Here is a 23611-nt window from a genome sequence, read left to right as displayed (position 1 = left end):
TAAAGGATTTTGTAATGGTCCAGTCGAAACTAAATAAAAAATTGATAATACTTATTCTAACGATAGAGTAACTGTACAGTACGTGACAGTTTTCTATACTTTCCTAATTTTATGTGATAGTGGTCTCGTAATTTGTAAACCGAAATTAGATACAAAGTTAGAAATTAATGGACTCGTAAGGTAACAAAATTCTTGGTTATGGGGCTTATTACGGAATAAAGACGTAAACTAGAGTGATGAACGAACAAGTTCATCGTCCTAGAAAATGAAGATTGTGTTGAAGTAGACGAAAGTGGAAATTATTTAACAAAGGTACTTACAGAAACAAGAAAAATATGTGGTAGTTTAAAAAAGAAGGTACTGCCCAGTGGGTCAGAAAACTACTACACATAATGAATACGTAGAATTAAATACAATTGTGTTAAAAATATAGTAGAAACTTAAGTTGGTAAGGTCCAAGGTCCAAATGAAACTAAGAACGAACTTGACTGTATTTTATTTTCGCCAGTTGTCGCAGAAGCATCCATGAGAGATAAAACTGCACACATCTTGGATGGTTACTTTAAAATTTTGTATTCAAGAGATAATAAACAACATAGATAGTTAATAATGACAACAGTAACACTCTGGAAGTAATACTTATTAAGCCACTAATAATTTTAAGTAAGAAAAACTACTAAGGATGGCGATGCTTCAATACGGACGTTTAAAGCTGGAGCAAGAGTCGGTTCCTCAAAACTGGATGAAAGCTGTAATTGTTATTTATCAAGAAAGGTGGGAACACGCTATTACCTGTCGATGAGTATCGTCAGCGTAATGTACAACGTATTCAGTAAAGTGTCATAGAATGAATTCAGAACATCGTTGTACTTCGGTTAAGAAACAAGTTGGCTTTAGAACTGAATGCGGCGCAGTGGACCACTTGCAACCCCAAACTAGATTCTCGAACAGAGTAATGAAACTTGCTTTTTAGAATATTTTTGACTCAGGTTGAAGCCAGTCTGTACTTAAACCTCTTGGAAAGCGAAGCACTGATTCATCCGTTTGGTACAATAGTGAAAAATACTCGTATCAGTCATGAAGCTTCCATTAGAGAGCATAAGAATATTATCTTATTCAGAGTCTGGAGTCAAGCAAAGAGAAGACGTATTACAAAAATTATTGTCAGCAGCTCTGATGAGATCCTTCTGATCCTGATTCAGGGATATATACACAGACAAAGAAAGTGAAGCACCCAGTGGACACGGTCGGGAATTAATGTAATTTTGTAGACATACACACGCTTGTTATCTCAGAGCTTCTGTACTGGTAGATAAGTTGATGCGGTTTTCCCTTATGGAATGACTGATTTACGAGAAAGGTTCATGCAGACTGGCTGAACTAAAATGAAGTCTCCTCATGCTGTGAAAATGACACCATTGCTATCTAGCGGTGAATGGTAGAAACTCCTTTGGAATAACAGTAGCTGGAGCGGTGCTCCATACCAATGTAACGTGGCAGACATTGCATTGTGCCACCACTACGTGGCGAAGGATGTTCCTCACCGACGTTATGTGACAGAGGGTACTAGGTACCAACACTGTGTGGAGGAGGGTGCTTCTTACAAATTCAACGCGGAAGAGGGCGCTTCGTACTGATGCTGTGTAGGAGACGTTGTTTCGTAAAAATGTTGCATGGTTGAGGGAGCTTCCCCGTGCCAACTGGGAAGCCTACCGGGATAACATTGATACCCAGGTCAAACGCCACCCCCTCGGCTACCAGCACCCTGATGACATCACCCATGCCGCTTCCTTTCTCCACTGGAGTTCGTCAGAGACCGTTGAGCGCACATCACCACCAAAGCCATCCAGCTCCACTGTCCTACCTTACCACAACAGGCCGTACTCCTCCACGAATCCCGTCGCGTTTATCGCTCCTTCCTCCGTACCTGGAACCGGGACACACTACTCTGCCACCAGCAACTCCAACGCCATATTAGAATCTTGCTTGCGGCCAAAAAACGCCGGGCCTGGCGACAGACATGCACCCGTCTTAATGCTCACTGCCTATCAACTCCTCCAAGTACTGGTCAGCCTTCCACCACCTTTCTTGCACGAAACCTTATCCCCACTATCCTCTCCTATACGATGACTACCCTTTCCCGGATGATACCAGTGAGGCCAATCATTTTGCCTCCCACCTGCCTGACATCCCTTCTATCCCTGACGATTCCTGGTTCCATTACTCCCTCTTCCCTGAGATCCAGAACTGCACTGACACCTCTCTTGCTCCACTGTTTCCTCGTTTCCAGTACTTGGAGGGCACACCACCATCCGATCTCAACAACCCCATCGTCACACAAGACATTGTCTTCACACTACGCACCAAACGCAACATGGCTCCCGGTCACGATCGTATTACACACCGCCACCTTAAAGAAGCCCCCTCTTCTTCCTTACAGTCCTAGCTACCCTCTATAATGTTATTCTCTTCACTGGCTTCTACCTCGACCTTCAGCAAGGTCCTGGAGTCCATCGCTACCCACTGCATTCACCACCACCTCCACCAGCACCGCCTCCTTCCCTTGACCCAATGTGGCTTTCGACCTTCCTTCTCTGCCGATGATCTCCTGCTCCACCTGACATACCTCCTTTCCACTCACCTCAATTCCCGTCGCTCCGCCATCTTTGTGTTCCTTGACCTTGAAAGCACCTATGACCGTGTTTGGCATCCCAGCTTCCTCTTCAAACTCCAGATTTACACCCTCCCCAACAACTATGTTCGCCTGATAACCTCCTTCCTCTCTCACCGCCCCTCCTATGCTACCATCCACATCTCCAACTCTTACACATTCTACCTCTCTGCAGACATGCCCCAAGGCTCCATCCTTTCCCCTCTCTTCTACATTTTATACATGGCGGACATGCCACACCCTCCACCACCCGTCCATCGCCTGCAATATGCCGATCACACTGCCTTCCTTGCTCTTGCCCCCTCTCTCCAGCGTTGCCAGCGAATCCTCAGACCCACCTTGACCTGTTCACCGCATGGTGCAACCAGTGGCTCCTTAAGACCTATCCCTCCAAGACCCAGGCTGCATCACCCCCTCTTTCTGCCTCCTAGATCTCTACCTTACCATCTATGGCCGGCCTATTGCCCTCTCTCCCACACTCAAGTGCCTTGGCATCACCCTCGACCACCGCCTTTCCTGCCCCCTCCCCCCTCCCACATCTCTTCACAGTCCAGGCCAAGCCACATACCTGTATCCATCTCGTCAAACTCCTCTCTGGTGAAACATGGGGATTAGACCCACCCTAGCCCACTGCCACGCCTGTGCCACAGTGTCCCACCTGGTGTCTATCTCCATAAAATCCATACCCTCGCCCAAGGTGGCTTCCGCCAACTCCCCCTCTCAGATGATGTCCTTGTGCCTTCCATCTACCCCTCCTACAAGATCTAATCCCTCCTCCTTCCCCCCACCCCCCTCAAGGCTCCCTCTCTCCCTCCCTCTCCCCCTTCCTTTCTTCCTCCGTTTCCCCTGCTGAACACCTTCTTTCCCCTTTTCGTCCCCCAGGCTTCTAGCTCATTTCCTTCTCCTCTTCACTGCCCTCTCCTACCCCCCTCCTGGATTTCACCCTACCGCCTCTTCCCGTCCCTTTTCTTACTCTCCCCCCACCTCCCTTCACCTGGTGGTAGGTCTCCTTCAGTGCAGTGATTTTTGTTTCCGTTGTGGTGTCAGTGTTACTCCACTGCTATGTCCAGTGCTACGTTCTACCAGCACCAACAGTGTCCCACTGGTGTTACTTTGTTTTTCGTGTCGACTCACAGTGTTCATTCTTCGCTTGTATGTGTGGCTCTCGTCTATGTTGTTTTTAAATCTACAGTTTATACTCATCTATTTATTGTTCTTGTTTTTTTCTCATCACTTTATGCCATTCTCTGTTATATGCTCTTTTGTCTCATGTGACTATGTTGTTTCTGTAACTCTCTTGGTTGAAGAGCGGTGTATTGTGCCGCTGCCAGCCCGCCCCATTTTGGGGAGTGAAATAACAATAAAGAAAAAAAAGAGGGAGCTTCGTACCTGAAATATGTGTCAGTACTAGTTTCGTACTGATGTTGTGTGGCAGAGGGCGCTCTGTACCAATATAGCACGGTAAAGCTTGCTTAGTACCAATGCTGTGTGGCAGAGGACACTTCATTTCACTGTAACCTGTCAGAGGGTGCACACCACTGATGTTGGGTGGCAGAGGGTGCTTCACAGCGGAGTAATGTGTCAGTTGGTGCTTCTTACCAGTTTTACTTGGCAGAGGAGGCTACATAACACACTGCATGACAGGGGATTTTTTTTTTTACCAAATTTGCTTGGCACAGGCTGCTTCGTGCTGATATTGCATGGCAGAAGGTGCTTTGTATAATGCTGCAGGTGGAGGGCGGGTGCTCCATATCGAATGCACGTGGCGAAAGGTAGTTCATGCCTGGGTTGCATGGCAGTGGGAGCTTTGTAGCGATTTTAAGTTGCAGAGGATGCCAGGTACGAACACTGCTTGGCCGAGGGTACTGCAGAGGCTACTTCTTACTAATTTTACGTAGCAGAGGGTGCTTCGTACCAATGTTGCGTGGCAGAGGGTGCTTTGTAACTATGTTGATAGTAGAGGAATGCTTCGTGCCTACGTTGGATGACGAGGGTGCTTCTTACCGTTCTTGCGTCGCCGAGCTTTCATCTCACCATTTGGAGAGACAGAGTGCTTAGTAGCGATTTTGTGTGGTAGTGAGTGCTTTGCAGCGATACTACAATGCAAAGAGTGCTTCAAATAAATACTAAACCGTGCAGGGTTCCTCTTACCAATTTTACGTAGCAAAGGGTGCTTCACACCAATGCTCCTTGGCGAAATGTGCTTCTTACAAATTTTACGTGACAGCAGCTGCTTCATACCAATGTTGTGTGACAGAGGGTTCTTCATAGGGATGTTACGTCCTAGAGAGTGCTTCGATCCGGTTTTGCGTTGTTTAGTATGCTTGTTACCACTTTCGCTCGGCAGAGGGTGTTGTGTGGTATTGTTTCATGGCAATTAGCTATCTTAGCTATTGAGGCATTTCGGTATTTTGGGTGTTCATGATAAGTGGAACACCCTGTCTGCTGATTTTTAATGTGGTCATATGACGTTTGGTTTTTTTTTCTGAGTGATTAACAGGAATACCATGACAGTGTAATATTCTTGGTGTTAAATATTGTATTTCGAGTTCCCGAATAGGAGAAAGTGCATAATCTGTTGTACACTGTAGGGTGGTTGCAGTGTGTTCACCTTCGTCGTTGTACCTTGAGTTTATTACGTTGAGTGAAATGTGTGTTGACTGCTAGTTACACGCAAAATGAGCGGGCTGACGGCGAAAATGTATCCTGTGTTCAGCAGTCTAGCCATCCAGGCAACTCAGATAATCGAGCCTGCTGACCGGTCTCCGGGCGGGCGAGTGGCTCAGACGATGACTCTATCGCATCGTACTGCATCTGCAGCAGCAATTTGGGCAGCTGTCAGCACCACAGTGATACAACGAACTGTTACAAACCTGTTAGTTCGATAACAGGTCCGGGTCACAGGCCCTGTAGCGTACATTCCACTGACGCCGAACCATCGGCATTTCCATCTTCTGTGGTTTCGAGCGAAAGCTTATTGGCGGACTAGATGGAGGTCTGTTGTGTTTTCTGTTGAAAGCTGGTTCTGTCTCGGTGCCACTGATAGCTGTGTGTTGGTTAGAAAGAGACCAGCTTTGAGCCTGCCACCAATCTGTCTTGGTGCTAGACACACTGGACCTACACCTGGAGTTTCTTATGACAGAAGTAGCGCTCTCATGGCTATCGCTCGGGTCCGACTGCAGAATTGTACGTCACTCTGGCAGTACGGCGTGTTGCACTGCCGTTCATAAAGAGCAATTCCCCGCTGATACAACCCATCACTCACTACGGAGTGTCGACGTGTTGCCTTGGCCTCCTCGCTCACCAGATCTGATCTCCAATGGAGCACGTACGGGACATCATCGGACAACACCAGCGTCATCCAAAACCAGCATTAACTGACCATGCAGTGACTGATCAAGTGAAACAGCCATGAAACTCCATCCCACTAACTGACGTCTGGCACCAGTACAACACGAAGCATGTATGTTTGCTGCTTGCATTCAACAGTCTGGCGGTTACACCGGTTATTAAGGTTCCAGCATTTCGCATTTACACTGGCTTATCTAGCGCTTACATTAAATTGTGATCTTGCAATGGAAATCAATTACATATTTTATTTAGACAAATGTATTCCCAAAATGTCATTAATCCAAATTAATTCATTTTTTATAGTTGCTTTTCTCTTCTTTGTGCTTGAATTCCTTGGTGGTCAAGTTTCATGCTGACAAAACCCAATCTACAAATGTGATATCCGGGGTATGCCGAAGAAGTGTTATAATACTATTACTATTTATAATATATAAAAATGGTCTACTAGGAAACACTGAGCCTTGGTGAGGATGCCCACGTATGGTTCTACTATCTGTAGGAATCTGGCAGTTGACCATGAACGTACACTACTGGCCATTAAAATTGCTACACCACGAAGATGACGTGCTACGGACGCGAAATTTAGCCGACAGGAAGAAGATTCTGTGATACGCAAATGATTAGCTTCTCAGAGCATTCACACAAGGTTCGCGCCGGTGGCGACACCTGCAACGTGCTGACATGAGGAAAGTTTCCAACCGATTTCACATACACAAACAGCAGTTGACCGGCGTTGCCTGGTGTAACGTTGTTGTGATGCCTCGTGTAAGGAGGAGAAATGCGTAACATCACGTTTCTGAGTTTGATAAAGGTCAGATTGTAGCCTATCGCGATTGCGGTTTATCGTATCGCGACATTACTGCTCACGTTGGTCGAGATCCAATGACTGTTAGCAGAATATGGAATCGGTGGGTTCAGGAGGGTTATACGGATCGCCGTGCTCGATCCCAACGGCCTCGTATTACTAGCAATCGAGATGGCAGGCATTTTATCCGCCAGGTTGTAACGGATGGTGCAGCCACGTCTCGATCCCTGAGTCAACAGAAGGGGACGTTTGCAAGACAACAACCATCTACACGAACAGTTTGACTACGTCTGCAGCAGCATGGACTATCAGGTTGGAGACCATAGTTGCGGTTACCCTTGACGCTGCATCAGAGACTGGAGCGCCTGCGATGGTGTACTCAACGACGATCCTGGGTGCTCGAATGGCAAAACGTCATTTTTCGGATGAATCTAGATTCTGTTTACAGCATTACGATGGTCGCATCCGTGTTTGGCGTCAGCGCGGTGAACGCACATTGGAAGCGTGTATTCGTCGTCGCCATACTGGCGTATCACCCTGCGTGATGGTATGGGATGCCATTGGTTACACGTCTCGGTGACCTCTTGTTCGCACTGACTACTCTTTGATCAGTGGACGTTATATGTCTGATGTGTTGCGTCTCGTGGCTCTACCCTTCATTCGATCCCTGCGAAACCCTACATTTCAGCAGCATAATGCAACCACCTAATGTTGCAGGTCCGTCCTGTACGGGCCTGGCCGGCACATTCTCCAGATCTCTCACCAACTGAAAACGTCTGGTCAATGGTGGCCGAGCAACTGGATCGTCACAATACGCCAGTCACTACTCTTGATGAACTGTGGTATCGTGTTGAAGCTGCATGGGCAACTGTACCTGTACACGCCATCCAAGCTCTGTTTGACTCAATGCCCAGGCGTATCAAGGCCGTTACTACGGGCGGAGGTGGTTGTTCTGTGTACTGATTTCTCAGGATATATGCACCCAAATTGCGTGAAAATGTAATCACATGTCAGGTCTAGTATAATATATTTGTCCAATGAGTACCCGTTTATCATCTGCATTTCTTCTTGGTGTAGCAATTTTAATGGCCAGTAGTGTAGTATCGCAAGTAGCCACGTGATGTGAACAGGAGGCAGCGTTACTGAGCGCTGGCTCGGGCTGTTGCAGGCTACGGGTCGATCGCGCCGCGGACGGCGCTGGGCAAGGCGCTGACGATGGGCTACGCGGTGCTGGGCATCCCGCTGATGCTGGTCTACCTGTCGTCGGTGGGCGCGCTGCTGTCGCGATGCGTGCGCGGCGCCCTGGCGCGGACCCTCTGCTGCTGCCTCTGCTCCAACTGCGGCTACTGCTGCTACGACGAGGCGCGCATGCAGGAGAAGGAGCGCCGCATGCGCAAGAAGCGCATGCAGCAGATGGAGCTCATACAGGTGCGCGCCTACTCCGCTCGTTACTCTGCCCTGTTCTTTTCTTCCAATTTTCCTATCTCCCTTTCCTCCTTCCATCTGTCCTTCAATCCACGTTTCCGAAAGTCACTCAGAGAAAACTGAAGCTGCTCTCTATAAGGATATTACACCGATTTTACAAGTTGGCTAGGAAACGGGGTTCCTTTAGTCGGAAGCTGCTGAACGTTCATTCAAGATCTTGGATTATTGGCTCAAAGTGCATTGTAATTCTCTTCTGAACAGTTTAACATGCCTTGGTACTCAAAAGATATATACTGATCAAACTTCAAGCCAATTGATCTGTAAATGTATTAATTTTTCAAAACCAGAACACGCAGAACTGAGAACGAGCAGAAATAACATTAATGTAGAACATAATAATGCAGTCAAAGGGAACTATCAACCTACAGTTACATATTACAAGAGAAAAATGTCGTTGAATTCCTTGGACATCGAACAATATAAGACATTACAACATTAAAACAAATCTCGATGGATCCCCAACCCGTAATACATAGTTATTAAAGGAAATGCTAAACTGTTCAGAAATTTTTATCATTGGGGGGGGGGGGGGGGAGGGGTAGGACGTCAAACGGTCCGATTTGGAGCAGGAGAGGCACCACAGGACATTTTAATTTCCACTGTCTTTACTTTTACAAGTAAATTCATAAAACTTTGTCAGCGTGACCAGGAAGGATTCAGGATTCAAACTCGTAGCAGCGGAAGTTCAAAAACATAACAAAATAATTTATTTTACGTGTGAAATTTCATCATTTTTTCACTTACTATTGGCTGCATTTGTTGCTATAGGTACACTTTTCTTCATAAGTAAGAGAGACTGCTCGATGAATTTTGCACAGTATACAAACCATACGTACAGGTGTCTGAAGCTCTAGAATCTATTTAATTTATGAAAAAATGAATGAGCTGTTACGTTTTAAACTTTATGTTTGGAAAAAAATCAATTTTTTTAGTTATTTATCTCAATTTTTACCACAGTTTGTAATAGATTTGGAAAATTCTAGAGTTTCACACACCTGGAAGTATGGTTTGTATGCTGTGCAAAATTCAACAAAGAATCTCTCTTAGTTGTGAAGAAAGATGTAACTATAACAACAAATGCAGCCAACATTAAGTGAAAAAATGATGAAATTTAATATTAAAAAAATTATTTTCTTATGTTTAAGCACTTCCACTGCTATGAGTGTGAATCCTGAATCCTTCCTGGTCATGTTGACAAAGTCTTATGAATTTATTTGTAAAAGTATAGACAATAGAAAATAAAATGTCCTGTGGTGCCTCTCCTGCTCCAAGTCGGCCCGTTTGACATCTTATCCCCCTTAACAAACGTCAATAGGTGACAGTGTAAGATTAGCTGTAACCAACTGTTTAGCAGTACATTACAAGAGATAATACGAGTAAAAAAGCCTAACTTGTAGTCTAAGAACGATACGCTGGCATCAAAAACCAATTACAGATCACTGGCAATTGGTCACAGTAAGCCTAAGTATCAAAGCAATAAAATACACTCGAAAATTTAATAGTGGAAAAATTTGTGTACTACCGTACCTGGACATCCAGCTCAAACTTTACAGGATCGGAGTCAGGATACGCAACATCCCGCCAGCTGATCAAGATCTAACATGCTCCAGGCCACTTTCACTTACAAAACACTTCTGTGCTGGCATGTAGAACTAGTGCACAGAGTATTATCACTTTTCTACAACAAAAGAGTATTAACAGTCTTCTACAACAAACAGAAAAGTGACATTGGTTAACTCAGATAACGTACACTTCAATAGGTGCGCCTAATTAGCAGTTTCAACGTGCACAATGGACAAAAACACAGAAGTTCAAAACTGTTCTCCTAAAAATGTCACACTGGGCGGAGAAATATGTCAGCTCTCCCAAAATAATTTCTTTCACCATTTCAACACCTAGCGAAGAAGCAACTACTTGAACAGAGTCTAACGTGAGATTATCACTATCAATTAAAGCTTTCAAATGCCCACAAGGACTTGAATTCAGAATCCAACGTGACTAATTAGCTGCGACGCTAGCACAGTCTCCCAAAATTCAAAGTTGCAGTTCACCGTGGAAACAGGCATCCCCAAACGCCTCGCACCTCACAGGACGTCCACACACTGTTTTTCATCGAAATGAGCCCTCTAATCCATTTCGCTGTCCTCGAGGACTCCAGTAGTCTTCACCGGCGTCCCGTGACTGCATACAGCCACAGCCACTACTCACCAACCTCCAGCTGTGTCTGCCACCGTCTTTCGTCCTGGGCGCTGCATAAGACCTTTCCCTCGCCACAGAACATGCTCCCTGCAGTAGTCCACCAGTCGTTGGAGTCGGTTGCATCCACGGCGAAATCGACGAGAACACATCAACAACTGTTTCAAAAAAATGACTCTGAGCACTATGGGACTTAACATCTATGGTCATCATTCCTCTAGAACTTAGAACTACTTAAACCTAAATAACCTAAGGACAGCACACAACACCCAGCCATCACGAGGCAGAGAAAATCCCTGACGCCGCCGGGAATCTAACCCGGGAACCCGGGCGTGGGAAGCGAGAACACTACCGCACGACCACGAGATGCGGGCACAACTGTTTCAGTTAAGAATCAGCGAAATATAGCAGGAGGGAGGTTGTTCCATCCTGTCACGGTCGCCAACTGTAACTCAAATCCAAATATATTTTGTTGATCTGTAGTTGAAAATGTTTTCTTTGCAGCAATTGGATGTGGGTAAGGGATGGTTATCAAAGACAACAGACTTCATACGAAATCTGTCTTAGCTGAAACTAAATCGTGTTTCTTTCTTGTATGATTATGAAACTTCTTCAGTTTTAGGTGAGAAAGTTGCTTTGAAAGGATAATAAGTCATACCATTTACTTCGTTTATTGAGTTCCTAAGTAACACACTAACTAGGTCAATCATTCTCATGTGAACAGTTAAATTAACTCCAATTTCGCGCTGAAGTTTGCATTGCAGTACTGCCTTTCCACATTTAATCTGTCACGCTATATCAGTTCACATATGCCTCAGTAGGTGCTCAAATAAAAATATAGTCCACCAACGAATGTTACTGCCTAATAATGACGGTAGGGATTTATCCATTTATTTCGTGTGTAATTTTCCGCACCAACCGGAAATACTCTCTGGATAAAAATTCGAGGTCAAGAACGCTAAAATTCCTTCACTGATTACTAGTTTCAGCTCACTGTAGAGTCATTTTCAGATATTTAGTAGTTTTGTAATGTCCATTAGCTTTACTTGGTATATTTAGCGATATTCACCTTGGATTATTAACCATACGTTTTAAGATAGCAGGTAGCCTGTGTTCCGATTTGACAATGTCAGTAACAACGTAAATACGTCAAGTCAGGCTAAAGGCCACTGCAGGAAACAGTGAGAGATCTGAGGATGGCTTGTCAGTGAGCTAAAACTAGTAATCAATGAAAGAAATTTAGCAATCTTGACCTAGGATCTTTATCCATACATAGTAACACGGTAGACCTCCTGCCTTCCGATTTGACAGTGTCAAATAACAGCGTAACCATTCTTATTTCCCTAACATTGGAAGGACAATTTCGAAAGTCATGTGTTGCAAAAATATGCCGATTTGTCGTACACTTTTACTGCGACTCGACTGCATACAATCGTTCCGCTCGAAAGCTGAGGAACGAGTGGCCTCGCCTTGCATGAAAAGACATCAATAGTAGTGCTTTGCAGATTCAATGAAACAGTAGAAGAGTGCGCTCTGCCGAACGAAGGCGCACTCATCTATGACTGTTCAAGAGAACCAGCGATGCGTAAGGCTACGATAGACTAATTCCTACCTTTGTCGATATTAGTATCATTTATGAACTATACAGTCCTCTCTTTAGCAAACACTGCGTCTTCTGACACAATTATAACCTGTTGGGATTGATTTGATTAGTCCCACGTTGGGAGCCAAATATGTGGTGTAGAGTTTATTAAGCATGGTTCCAGTTATTATTTTATTTACTATAATTTAATTATATATAAGTGTTTCATTTCCTACTTAATCGCAATCAAAGAGGTTGGGTTTACGAGATACAAGAATATAGACAGATTAACCCTTTAAATGCATACGGCGTATGTATCCGTCCACGCCATGCTTACTGCCAGTCTGTTTGACGGATGTATCCGTCCGAAGCTTTCTGTGGCTCGTAGCTAATGGTCATGACGAATTTCAGGATGGGAGGCGTTATAATATAATTTGATGATGTTGGATTGTACGTCTTGTCCGTCAAGATGACGTCTTCTCAGTCAGTTATAAGCTATGGCGCTTTACATTGTTTGTGGAAGTAAGGAGTTAAATTATTGCAGTCTGTCCTGAAGATTAGGTAACTTTGTAGGCTGCCGGTCTTAAGCCTCGACTTAACTTGGCGCTTTAATGCCTGATCCCGGAGCGGAGCAGCACTAAACAGACGAAGAGCCGCTGCCAGTATCCGAAGGCGGATGCTGCACATGGCTGAAACTGCTGCTAGGGTGTCCGCATCCGTCGCTATCTGAAACCAGAGGGACGAAAAACTTGGTTTCTCCACTCTACCTAGCGTCCCTATCTGAAACCAGAGGGACGAAAAACATGGTTTCTCCACCCTACCTAGCGTCCCTGTAGCGGAAACAGAGCCTGATTTACATCATCCAGTCAGAACGCTTAACCAGGGGTCACCCTATGAGTGGAGCGAAGATGGGACCTTAGAAATCACCTCTGAATAGAATTTTGAGAATAAGCAACAGGACGTGCCCATGCTGGGAGAGACAACCTGTCACTTCCTTTTATTCAGAGAACCTGAAACGTCACCGACGATAAATCTCTCCTCCAAATCAGGAGGAAAGTACCTGGGCCTGGCAGATACCAGCCCGGCGCCAAAATGTCCCTTCCACCATTTGGAGAGCGGCGATCATTCCCCTTCTCAAGAGTTAGGTGAGTAACGAACGAGGTAAGTACTTCCGCAGGACAACAAAGGGCCGCCCGGTGGCATCGCCCACGCTGGACCACCTCCACGATGCCAGCGAGGGTGACGGTCCGACTGTTCTCATGACTTTCTCCTTCCAGAGAAGTCTATCTACAAGCAGAAACTTACTGAGTTTAATAAAGATTTAAAATTGGTAATTGTCTCAGCAGGAAAATGCAATCAGGTTACTGGCGGAAGTTAGTACGTGAAAGAAGTTGTTATTGTCCTTCTGCTATTATTTTTGTTACTTTCAAGGTCCATGCTCATTCTTTTTTTTCGTCAGAGTGGCAGAAATTAATATCACACAAAACAAATCAGCCACGTACCTCGCATATATGCTACTACTTCTCTAAGTGCTTTGGACTTTTCTCATGAACTGCTCTGGGAAGATTGTGCTATCTACCTGGACAAATCGTACATTAGTCCTTACTTGATTGACAATCTAAGAAGTAAAAACACTAACACTATTGGCACAACGCGTTGAAGCAGATTGGAGGTCCTTGACGTCATTAAAATGACTAACTGGCTATTTAATTGAGCAAAAAACAGATAAATTTTGATAAAATGGAAGGAGTAGATTGTCAGCACTTTGCATGATGATAGATTTCAAGAAGTAGATTTAAAGAACACAATCGCTAAAAGCCAAGTATCGTGATGTGTTACAACAAGAATAGAATATGGGAGGTGTGGATGGGAGTGATTCCCAGTTTCAGAGCCATGTAATGGTCAGGAGTAGACTGAAATGTATTATCAGAGGAATTTTGGCCATTAAGTGGATGGTACATGCTTCTGTGTATACGTTTTGCGCAAAAAATATGGCGGCGAAAGAAGCAGATTGAAGCACCTGGCTGTGTCCTTGCCATGACAAGGTTCATCAGTTGAATGCCCTCTTTGAACACCAAAAGCTACTCGAGTTACAATCATGCATTTCCAATAAATTATGCCAAGCTCAACGAAGAAAAGGTCAATGTGAAGATGTGGAACATGTGCGAAAGGAGGTCTTCGAAAACAGACGTCTTATTTGTGTGCAGAATGCCAAATGCCACTCTGAGCAGCATCATGTTTTAAAATATTCCGCAATTCAAGCCTGTACATATGTGCAAATAACATTTTATTCTCTCCATGAATACGTACTATTCGATTTGAATCTACTTTAGATCTGGTCCGTAAACGAAAATCAACTGCGAAGTGATTTAATGAGTGAGCGATGAACTTGGAGCCAAACTGCGCAATCTAGAGCTGGGAGAAATTTTCTAATGAGGCAGAGGATCGCCTACAAAAAATATCCACTTTAGGGCTTAAAAGTCAATAGTTAAGCCGGCCGCGGTGGTCTCGCGGTTCTAGGCGCTCAGTCTGGAACCGTACGACTGCTACGGTCGCAGGTTCGAATCCTGCCTCGGGCATGGATGTGTGTGATGTCCGTAGGTTAGTTAGGTTTAAGTAGTTCTAAGTTCTAGGGGACTGATGACCACAGATGTTAAGTCCCATAGTGCTCAGAGCCATTTGAACCATTTGAATTTGCAATAGTTAAAAAAAGTTTCGCCCACGGACTGTGCTTGTTCGTGATATACGTTAGATGTTGGTAATACATCGTTGTGTTAAGGTAAAGGTAGCCGTGGGAGTATGCGTCGGCTAATGAATCAGTATTAACTAGATGCGCCTTTATGTCGCTGACATATTAGTTAATAGCTTATTACCTTCTCAGTATGCTTTTGACGAATTTCAACGCTTCGCTAGTGATTCAAACTGCCTAGCCACGAAATTAAGTCCACCCGCTGAATAGCGTGTTTAGTAATCAATACATCAGCATTTCTGAGTGACAAGGCTTCCACAAGTCCTTGGTAGGTTTCTGGGATATGTGACACCAATGTCTACGCAGAGGTTCCATAATTTATGTGCTGGTGTTGTACGGACGCGTAACTGGCGGCCGATAGCGCCTGAGTTGTGTTTTATCCGTTCCACTTCAGGTGAAATTGGTGGGCAAGACACCAACTTCAGCACACTATCGTGCTACTCAAATCACTGTAGCTCGAAGTCGTCCTTGTGGCATGGACAGTTATCATGCTGTAAGATGTAATCGCTATGGATGAAGACATGAAGAACGCAGGTGGTCCGCAGTAATTTTAACGTAGTTAACGACTTTTTGGTGCCTTCGATTCCTACCACGGTGCCACGGAACCCGGGTGAACGCCCCATAGCATAATACTGCGCCCACCGGCCAGCGTCCGAAAAAAAGTGCATGTTCCGAACAGGCTGAAAACGGCGAACGACCTAATGAAACAAGAAACCTAATTCATCTAACCAGGCGACAAGTTTCCATTGAACCATTGTATAGTCTCCATGATCACAGAAGTCGTCGATGAAGATGTCTTTGAGGCAACAAGGAAAATAGAAATGGTCGTCTGATGCCGAGGCCCATGTTCAACAATGTCCGCCGAACAGGGCGTCCTGAAAACTGGTGCCTGCATCAAAAATGTAGTCTGCCGTCACGTCTGCGACAGATCACCGCCTGTTCTGCATTACAGAGTGGACAAGCGTCTGACCTTGTCGCCCACCTGTGGTTTCACAGATCTTTCAGCCCTATTTGTAGATGCTCACGACAGTAAGTTGCGTATAACCGACCAGCTTCGCCATTTCCGACATCCTTGTTCGCAGGCGTTGGGCCAACATAACCCATCGACCTGGCGTAACACGAAACGTGATTCATCTGACCAGGTAACCCGTTTGCATTGGTCCGCTGTCAGAATTCCGTGATTCTATGCCCACTGCAGTCGCGATTATCAAAGTCGATTATGTTACTGAATATCCCAGATTGTAGCCCATATCGTTGCTAGAATGACTGCGAATTCATCTCTGCTGCACTTACATACTTTCTTTACCTGCCACGTGGTCGCAACGCCAACCGATGTCATTCAGTCTCGATGTGGACAAGTGAGCAACAATCGTAAGATCCGAGGTCATCAGTGTGTGTGTGTGTGTGTGTGTGTGTGTGTGTGTGTGTGTGTGTGTGTGTATGTGTGTGCGAGTGCGATATCTTACTCGTAACAATGCAATACCAGCCGATACTGAACTTCTACATTTACAATTGTACAAGTACTCAGTAAAGCATTATGACGTACACTGAGATGGCAAAAATCAAGGTGTAATTAGTAATACCGCGTCGCCCCTCCTTTACCCGGCGTACTCCATCAACGGGGCGCGGCAAGGACTCAACAAGTCAAAATGCTGCCTCTCTGTGAAGGGTTGATTGTGCAGGATTTTGTGCACGAACTGACCTCTCGATTAGGTCATTTATGTTCGGTGGGATTCTTGTCGGGCAATCTGGGAAGCCAAACGACTCGCTCGCATTATCCAGAATGTTCTTAAATCCAATCGCGAACAGTCATGGCCCGGTGGGATTGCTCATTGTCATTCATAAAAATTCCCTCGTTGTTTGGGAACATGAAGTCCTATAACGGCGGCAAATGGTCTCCAAGTAGCCGATCATTACCATTTGCAGTCATTTATTGATTCAGCCTGACCAGAGGACGCACACCATTGCATATAAACGAAGCCCACATCATTATGGAGCTACCACCAGCTAGCACAGTGCCTAGTTGAGAACTTGGGTCCATGGATTCGTGGGGTCTACACCACACTCGAACCATACCGTCGATTGAAATCAGAACTCATCTGACCAGGGCACGGTTTTCCATTCTCCTAGGGTTCCAAAACTATGATGACGAGCCCAGGAGAAGCACTGCAGTCGCCTTGCTGTTTGCAAAGGCCCTCGCGTCGGTCGTCTGCTGGCGTAGCCCATTAACACCAAATTTCACAGCACTGTCCTAACGGATGCGTTCGTTATACGTCTCATGTTGATTTCTGTGGTTATTTCACGCAGTGTTGCTTGTCTGTTACCACTGACATCTCTACGCAAACGCTGCTGCTCTCGGTCGTTAAATCAAGGTGCCGGTCACTGCGCTGTCCGTGTTGAGAGGTAATGGCAGAAGTTTGGTATTCTCGGCACACTACAGACATTGTGGTTCTCAGAATACAGCATTACCTATCTATTTCCGAAACCGAATGTCCCTTGCATTTAGCCGTAAGTGTCATTCCGTGTTCAAAGTCAGTTAGTTCCCGTTGTGCGGCCACAATCACGTCGCAAACCTTTTCAGATGAATCACCTGAGTAGAAATGAAAGCTCCGCCAGTGCACAGTGCTTTTACACCATGTGTATGCGACACTACCATCATTTGCATATGTGCATTTATCTATACCATGACGTTTGTCACCTTAGGGTATATTTCACAGGGTTCTTAGCATGGGACCAAATGTTAGGGTTTCTTCCCATTCCAATTGCGTATGCAGCGAGGGATGAACTCCAATCACGTACAGAATGATTACTTAAATGCATACATGCCTCTGTAGGTGCTATAAGTAGCCTTATCTTCTCCTCATTATCTTCATGGGAAACGTGCACAGCCGGCCGGAGTGGCCGTGCGATTCTAGGCGCTACAGTCTGGAGCCGCGAGACCGTTACGGTCGCAGGTTCGAACCCTGCCTCGGGCATGGATGTGTGTGATGTCCTTGGGTTAGTTAGGTTTAAGTAGTTCTGAGTTCTAGGGGACTGATGACCTCAGAAGTTAAGTCGCATAGTGCTCAGAGCCATTTGAATTTGAAGCTTGCCCAGGGCGTTGCACTATGTTTCAACTTCTACGTAGCGGCCCTAGAAGGCCTAAGGGGCCGCCTGATCGCCGTGTCATCCTCTGGCTATGGTGTCATTGGATGCGAAATAGTGGGTCACGTGGTCAGCACACTGCATTACCGGTCGTTGTCTAATTTTTTGACATTGGAACCTTTACTGTTTGGTTAAGTATCTCCTCATTTGGCATCACAAGGCTGAGAGCTGCTCATTGCAGTCCCCATACTAAAATACAGAAATCCTGGGCTTTACCTAGAATTTAACCCGGATCCTCAGCTTGGCAGTCAGACTTGTCGACCGCTCGGGTATGGAGATGGAGAATGTCACTAGATTAGCGATACGCAGACAAAAGCATGCCCTACCAACATGTTCCAAAACTCTGCGCAGCGGATCATACCTCGGGTTCTAATGGAGATAGAGAGGTAGGGTCAAGGGCTTTCGATAGTCCTTGGGCTAGGGACGAATTGTATACCCAGCAGAATGATAGTCTTCCTGTACATATCCTACACTACAGGTCAAAATTTGATTATTACACACTTCCTCCAGCCTAGGCACATGGAGAAAATCGGTTGGTTCTCTTTGCATTAGATGTGTGCTGCAGTCGGCCTTAAGGTATGGTAACTTGCCAGTGAACCGCTGGAATAACAGTAATAATTTTCATAATGTTTATGGGGGTCTAACTACATAATGTGAACTCTGAATACAAAGAAATTTTAGGACAATGAAAGTGTTTTGACGATGAAGATTTTGTTATAAGAATAATCAGAATAGCTTCTATATAAACTTAATTATATAAACATTTATGTCAGTCAATAATTTAAAATTTTTCGTACCGGTCTATGGACTGATTAAATACTTTTCCCAGATGCTTAAAACTTTGTGCACGCATTTATGACATTGTTATCTAAAAAATAGACTACAATCAAATGATTTTTATCCTATAAATTAGACAATCAAAATTAAGTTATATTTCTTATAATTAATAAGGCTATAATTTTCCTCCTGATGATAGTAAGCTGGTGTCTGTAGTCTGCTTGTCTCCAAATGGTACCCTGAAATGTCACAAAAATTTCAGACCTCTAGCTCAAATATTTTTTTCTTGCATAAAATAAACGTTTCAGAAAATACGATTCTTTGGAAATTCAGTTTAAAGGTTACTCTCCTCTGTTGTTCTTAAAGCCCTCCACTTGCATATTATTCTTGGTTTATGTGTTCCTCATCTTCTCTCTTCCTTTTCGTGCCCCTCTTTGCCATTCTAGCCTCTTCAGTTGCCCTGTAGTCTGCTTGTCTCCAAATGGTACCCTGAAATGTCACAAAAATTTCAGACCTTTAGCTCAAATATTTTTTTCTTGCATAAAATAAACGTTTCAGAAAATACGATTCTTTGGAAATTCAGTTTAAAGGTTACTCACCTCTGTTGTTCTTAAAGCCCTCCACTTGCATATTATTCTTGGTTTATGTGTTCCTCATCTTCTCTCTTCCTTTTCGTGCCCCTCTTTGCCATTCTAGCCTCTTCAGTTGCCTCCAGAACCCGTTTACCGAGCGGAACTTTTCGGTTCACGGCTTCTACAGTTGCATAATATTCTTGGTTTGTGTATTTGTCGGAAAATTTTCATTTTGCGGCTTCTCCATTCGCATAAGATTCTTGGTTTGTCTTCCTCATCTTCTCTCTTCCATTTGTTGCTGCTCGTAACCGTTTTGCTTTTTCCGATGCCTTAGAACGCGGGACCACTAGCTAGCTGTCCCCCTATAACGGGACAAGTCCAAACAAGTGACAGCGAGAGAATCGCATAAATTAAACACATCGCGAACGCTTAAATTACCCTAACTCCTCGCTGCTTTCACAAGCTTCAATATTTGACACCGCCAAGCGACCACCGACATTAGTACGTGATATCAATTTCAACTTGTACACGCTTACTTTCCCAGGGAAAAACGCTCTCAACAACGGAAATCCAAACCGATAAACGGATTAGAGGAGCTCAGAGAAAAGCCGTTTTTCGTCTCATGTAACTACAAATTAACACTTTCCGTTACTTTCCTTCACTGTGAAACCTCGTTTCTTTCCGCGTCTCACGCTTCTGAGTCAACGCAAATAATAATGATGCCATTTGACATCCGACCGCAGCGGAAACATGGTCGTTGCCGCATACCGACATATATTTAAATTTGTTTTTAAAGATGTTCCCGATGTCTGAATCGATTCATTTAACTACCATTGAGTTCGCAAAACTCTAAATGTGGATTTAAGATGGAAAAAAATTCAAATGTTTTAAGCAGATTCACTAGCAATTGACCTTAAGGGGCCTACGAAGGCACCTTTAGATCATGGACGTTACCGAATATGAACCAAAATAAGCATTTTTGCAAATTTTTTCGCGGTCTCCAGTGGATATTTAAGTAAGTAGCCGCAGAAAATGTCTAACATTTTAACGAGTATTCTCTAGCCATTTATCTAGAAGCATCCTCTTCCCGCTTTCGAAAATCATTATCCGTTATTGAGAAACACCCCAAAAACATGGTTTATGTGTACCAAATCCGAGCAGCGGCATTTAAGATGCGTACAATACGCACATAATACATAAATGAACTGACGGGTATACTTCTGAATGAGTGAATGAATGATGCATTTCCGAAAACATAGCGGGTATAACTCCTCAAAATAACGCCTGAAGTTTAAAAAATGACAGGTACTCAAATGATACATGTTGTTGTTGTTGTGGTCTTCAGTCCTGAGACTGGTTTGCTGCAGCTCTCCATGCTACTCTATCCTGTACAAGCTTATTCATCTCCCAGTACGCACTGCAGCATACATCCTTCTGAATCTGCTTAGTGTATTCAACTCTTGGTCACCCTCTACGATTTTTACCCTCCTCTCTGCCCTCCAATACTAAATTGGTGATCCCTTGGTGCCTCAGAACATGTCCTACCAACCGATCCCTTCTTCTAGTCAAGTTGTGCCACAAACACCTCTTCTCCCCAATTCTATTCAATACCTCCTCATTAGTTATGTGATTCATCCATCAAATCTTCAGCATTCTTCTGTAGCACCACATTTCGAAAGCTTCTATTCTCTTCTTGTCCAAACTATTTATCGTCCATGTTTCACTTCCATACATGGCTACACTCCATACAAATACTTTCAGAAACGACTTCCTACCACTTAAATCTATACATGATGTTAACAAATTTCTCTTCATCAGAAACGCTTTACTTGCCATTGCCAGTCTCCATTTTATATCCTCTCTACTTCGACCATCATTAGTTATTTTGCTCCCCAAATAGCAAAACTCCTTTACTACATTAACTGTCTCATTTCCTAATCTAATTCCCTCAGCATCACCCGACTTAATTCGACTACATTCCATGATGCTCGTTTTGCTTTTGTTGACGTTCATCTTATATCCTCCTTTCAAGACACTGTCCATTCTGTTCAACTGCTCTTCCAAGTCCTTTGTAGTCTCTGACAGAATTACAATGTCTTCGGCGAACCTCAAAGTTTTTATTTCTTCTCCATGGATTTTAATACCTACTCCGAATTTTTCTTTTGTTTCTTTTACTGCTTGCTCAATATACAGATTGAACAACATCGGGGAGAGGCTACAATCTTGTCTCAATCCCTTCCCAACCACTGCTTCCCTTTCATGTCCCTCGACTCTTATAACTGCCATCTGGTTTTTGTACAAATTGTAAATAGCATTTCGCTCCCTGTATTTTACACCTGCTACCTTCAGAATTTGAGAGTATTCCAGTCAACATTGTCAAAAACTTTCTCTAATTCTACAAATGCTAGAAACGTAGGTTTGCCTTTTCTTAATCTAGCTTCTAATTGCAGCCGTGACTTATTAAACTGATAGTTCGGTAATTTTCACATTTGCCAACGCCTGCGTCCTTTGGAATTGGAATTATTATATTCTTCGTGAAGTCTGAGGCTATTTCGCCTGTCTCATACTTTTGCTCACCAGATGGTAGAGTTTTGTCAGGACTGGCTCTCCTAAGGCTGTGAGTAGTTCTAATAGAATGTTGTCTACTCCCAGGGCCTTGTTTCGACTTAGGTCTTTCAGTGCTCTATGAAACTCTTCGCGCAGTATGATATCTCCCATTTCATCTTCATCTACATCCTCTTCCATTTCTATAACATTGCCCTCAAGCACATCGCCCTTGTATAGACCCTCTATATACTCCTTCCACCTTTCTGCTTTCCCTTCATTGCTTAGAACTGAGCTTCCATCTGAGCTCTTGATATTCATACAAGTGGTTCTCCTTTCTCCAAAGATCTCTTTAATTTTCCTGTAGGCAGTATCTATCTTACCCCTAGTGAGATAAGCCTCTACATCGTTACATTTGTCCTCTAGCGATCCCTGTTTAGCCATTTTGCACTTCCTGTCGATCTCATTTTTGTGACGTTTGTATTCCTTTTTGCCTGCTTCATTTACTGCATTTTTCTATTTTCTCCTTTTGTCAACTAAATTCAATATTTCTTCTGTCACCCAAGGATTTCTACTAGCCTTCGTCTTTTTACCTACGTGATCCTCTGCTGCCTTCACTACTTCATCTTTCAAAGCTACCCATTCTTCTTCTACTGTATTTCTTTCCCCCATTCTTGTCAATTGTTCCCTTATGCTGTCTCTGAAACTCTGTACAACCTCTGGTTCTTTCAGTTTATCCAGGTCCCATCTCCTTAAATTCCAACCTTTTTGCAGTTTCTTCAGTTTTAATCTGCAGTTCATAACCAATAGATTGTGGTCGGAGTCCACATCTGCCCCTGGAAATGTCTTACAATTTAAAACCTGGTTCCTAAATCTCTGTCTTACCATTATATAAACTATCTGAAACCTTTTAGTATCTCTAGGGTTCTTCAATGTATACAACATTCTTTCATGATTTTTGAACCAAGTGTTAGCTATGATTAAGTTGTGCTCTGTGCAAAATTCTATCAGGCGGCTTCCTCTTTCATTTCTTAGCCCCAATCCATAGTCACCTACTACGTTTCCTTCTCTTCCTTTTCCTACTGTCGAATTACAATTACCCATGACTATTAAATTTTCGTCTCCCTTCACTATCTGAATAATTCCTTCTATGTCATCATACATTTCCTCAATTTCTTCCTCATCTGCAGAGCTAGTAAGCATATAATCTTGTACTACTGTCGTAGGCGTGGGCTTCGTGTCTAAAAAAAATGATACATTTACTTGAGTTTTGCAGGTATAATTCGTCAAAATTATACCCCTTGGCGTCAAAGAATGTGTAATGAAAGGTATAGCCGTGATGAATTTAGGTATTTTGTGGGTAAATCCATAAAAATCTTTCCTTAGCCATCAAAAAAATGAAACTGATGGCTATACCCATGGTGAAGTTGCGTAAATTCTGCGGGTAAAATTCGTCAAAATTGTATACGTAGGCTTTAAAAGTTTTTAATATTACCGGGTACACCCGCCATGAACTCTATGAATTTCTTACGATATGACCATTAATTATATCCGTAACGGGAAGTTTTAGTCTTTTACCCGTAATGGAAAGTTTTTAAGTGTAATAGCACTTTCATTAACAAGCGCTGTTGTGGTACCGAGGTAATCGATTTTTGGAAGTACGATAATGTTACGCTACTGTACTCCCTGAACCAACCACGTACTGGCCACTTGCTAGGCAAATCTGTTTCATTCA

General features: G+C 43.9%; 1 protein-coding gene across 1 annotated transcript in view; it reads left to right on the top strand.

Annotated features, from left to right (window-relative positions):
- The first annotated feature begins 5349 nt into the window (after positions 1–5349).
- The window catches only part of LOC126419510 (potassium channel subfamily K member 18-like), a 120213-nt gene continuing 101951 nt past the window's right edge, over positions 5350–23611 (top strand). Inside the window, exons 1-2 of the mRNA XM_050086700.1 lie at positions 5350–5476; positions 7996–8255. Of these exons, the coding sequence (XP_049942657.1) occupies positions 5350–5476; positions 7996–8255 (387 nt within the window). The remainder of the gene's footprint in view (positions 5477–7995; positions 8256–23611) is intronic.

Source organism: Schistocerca serialis, chromosome 9 (assembly GCF_023864345.2).
Source record: "Schistocerca serialis cubense isolate TAMUIC-IGC-003099 chromosome 9, iqSchSeri2.2, whole genome shotgun sequence".
Taxonomy (NCBI): Eukaryota; Metazoa; Arthropoda; class Insecta; order Orthoptera; family Acrididae; genus Schistocerca; species Schistocerca serialis.
Note: the sequence above shows the minus strand (reverse complement) of the source record. Positions and strands in the feature narration are given on the sequence as shown.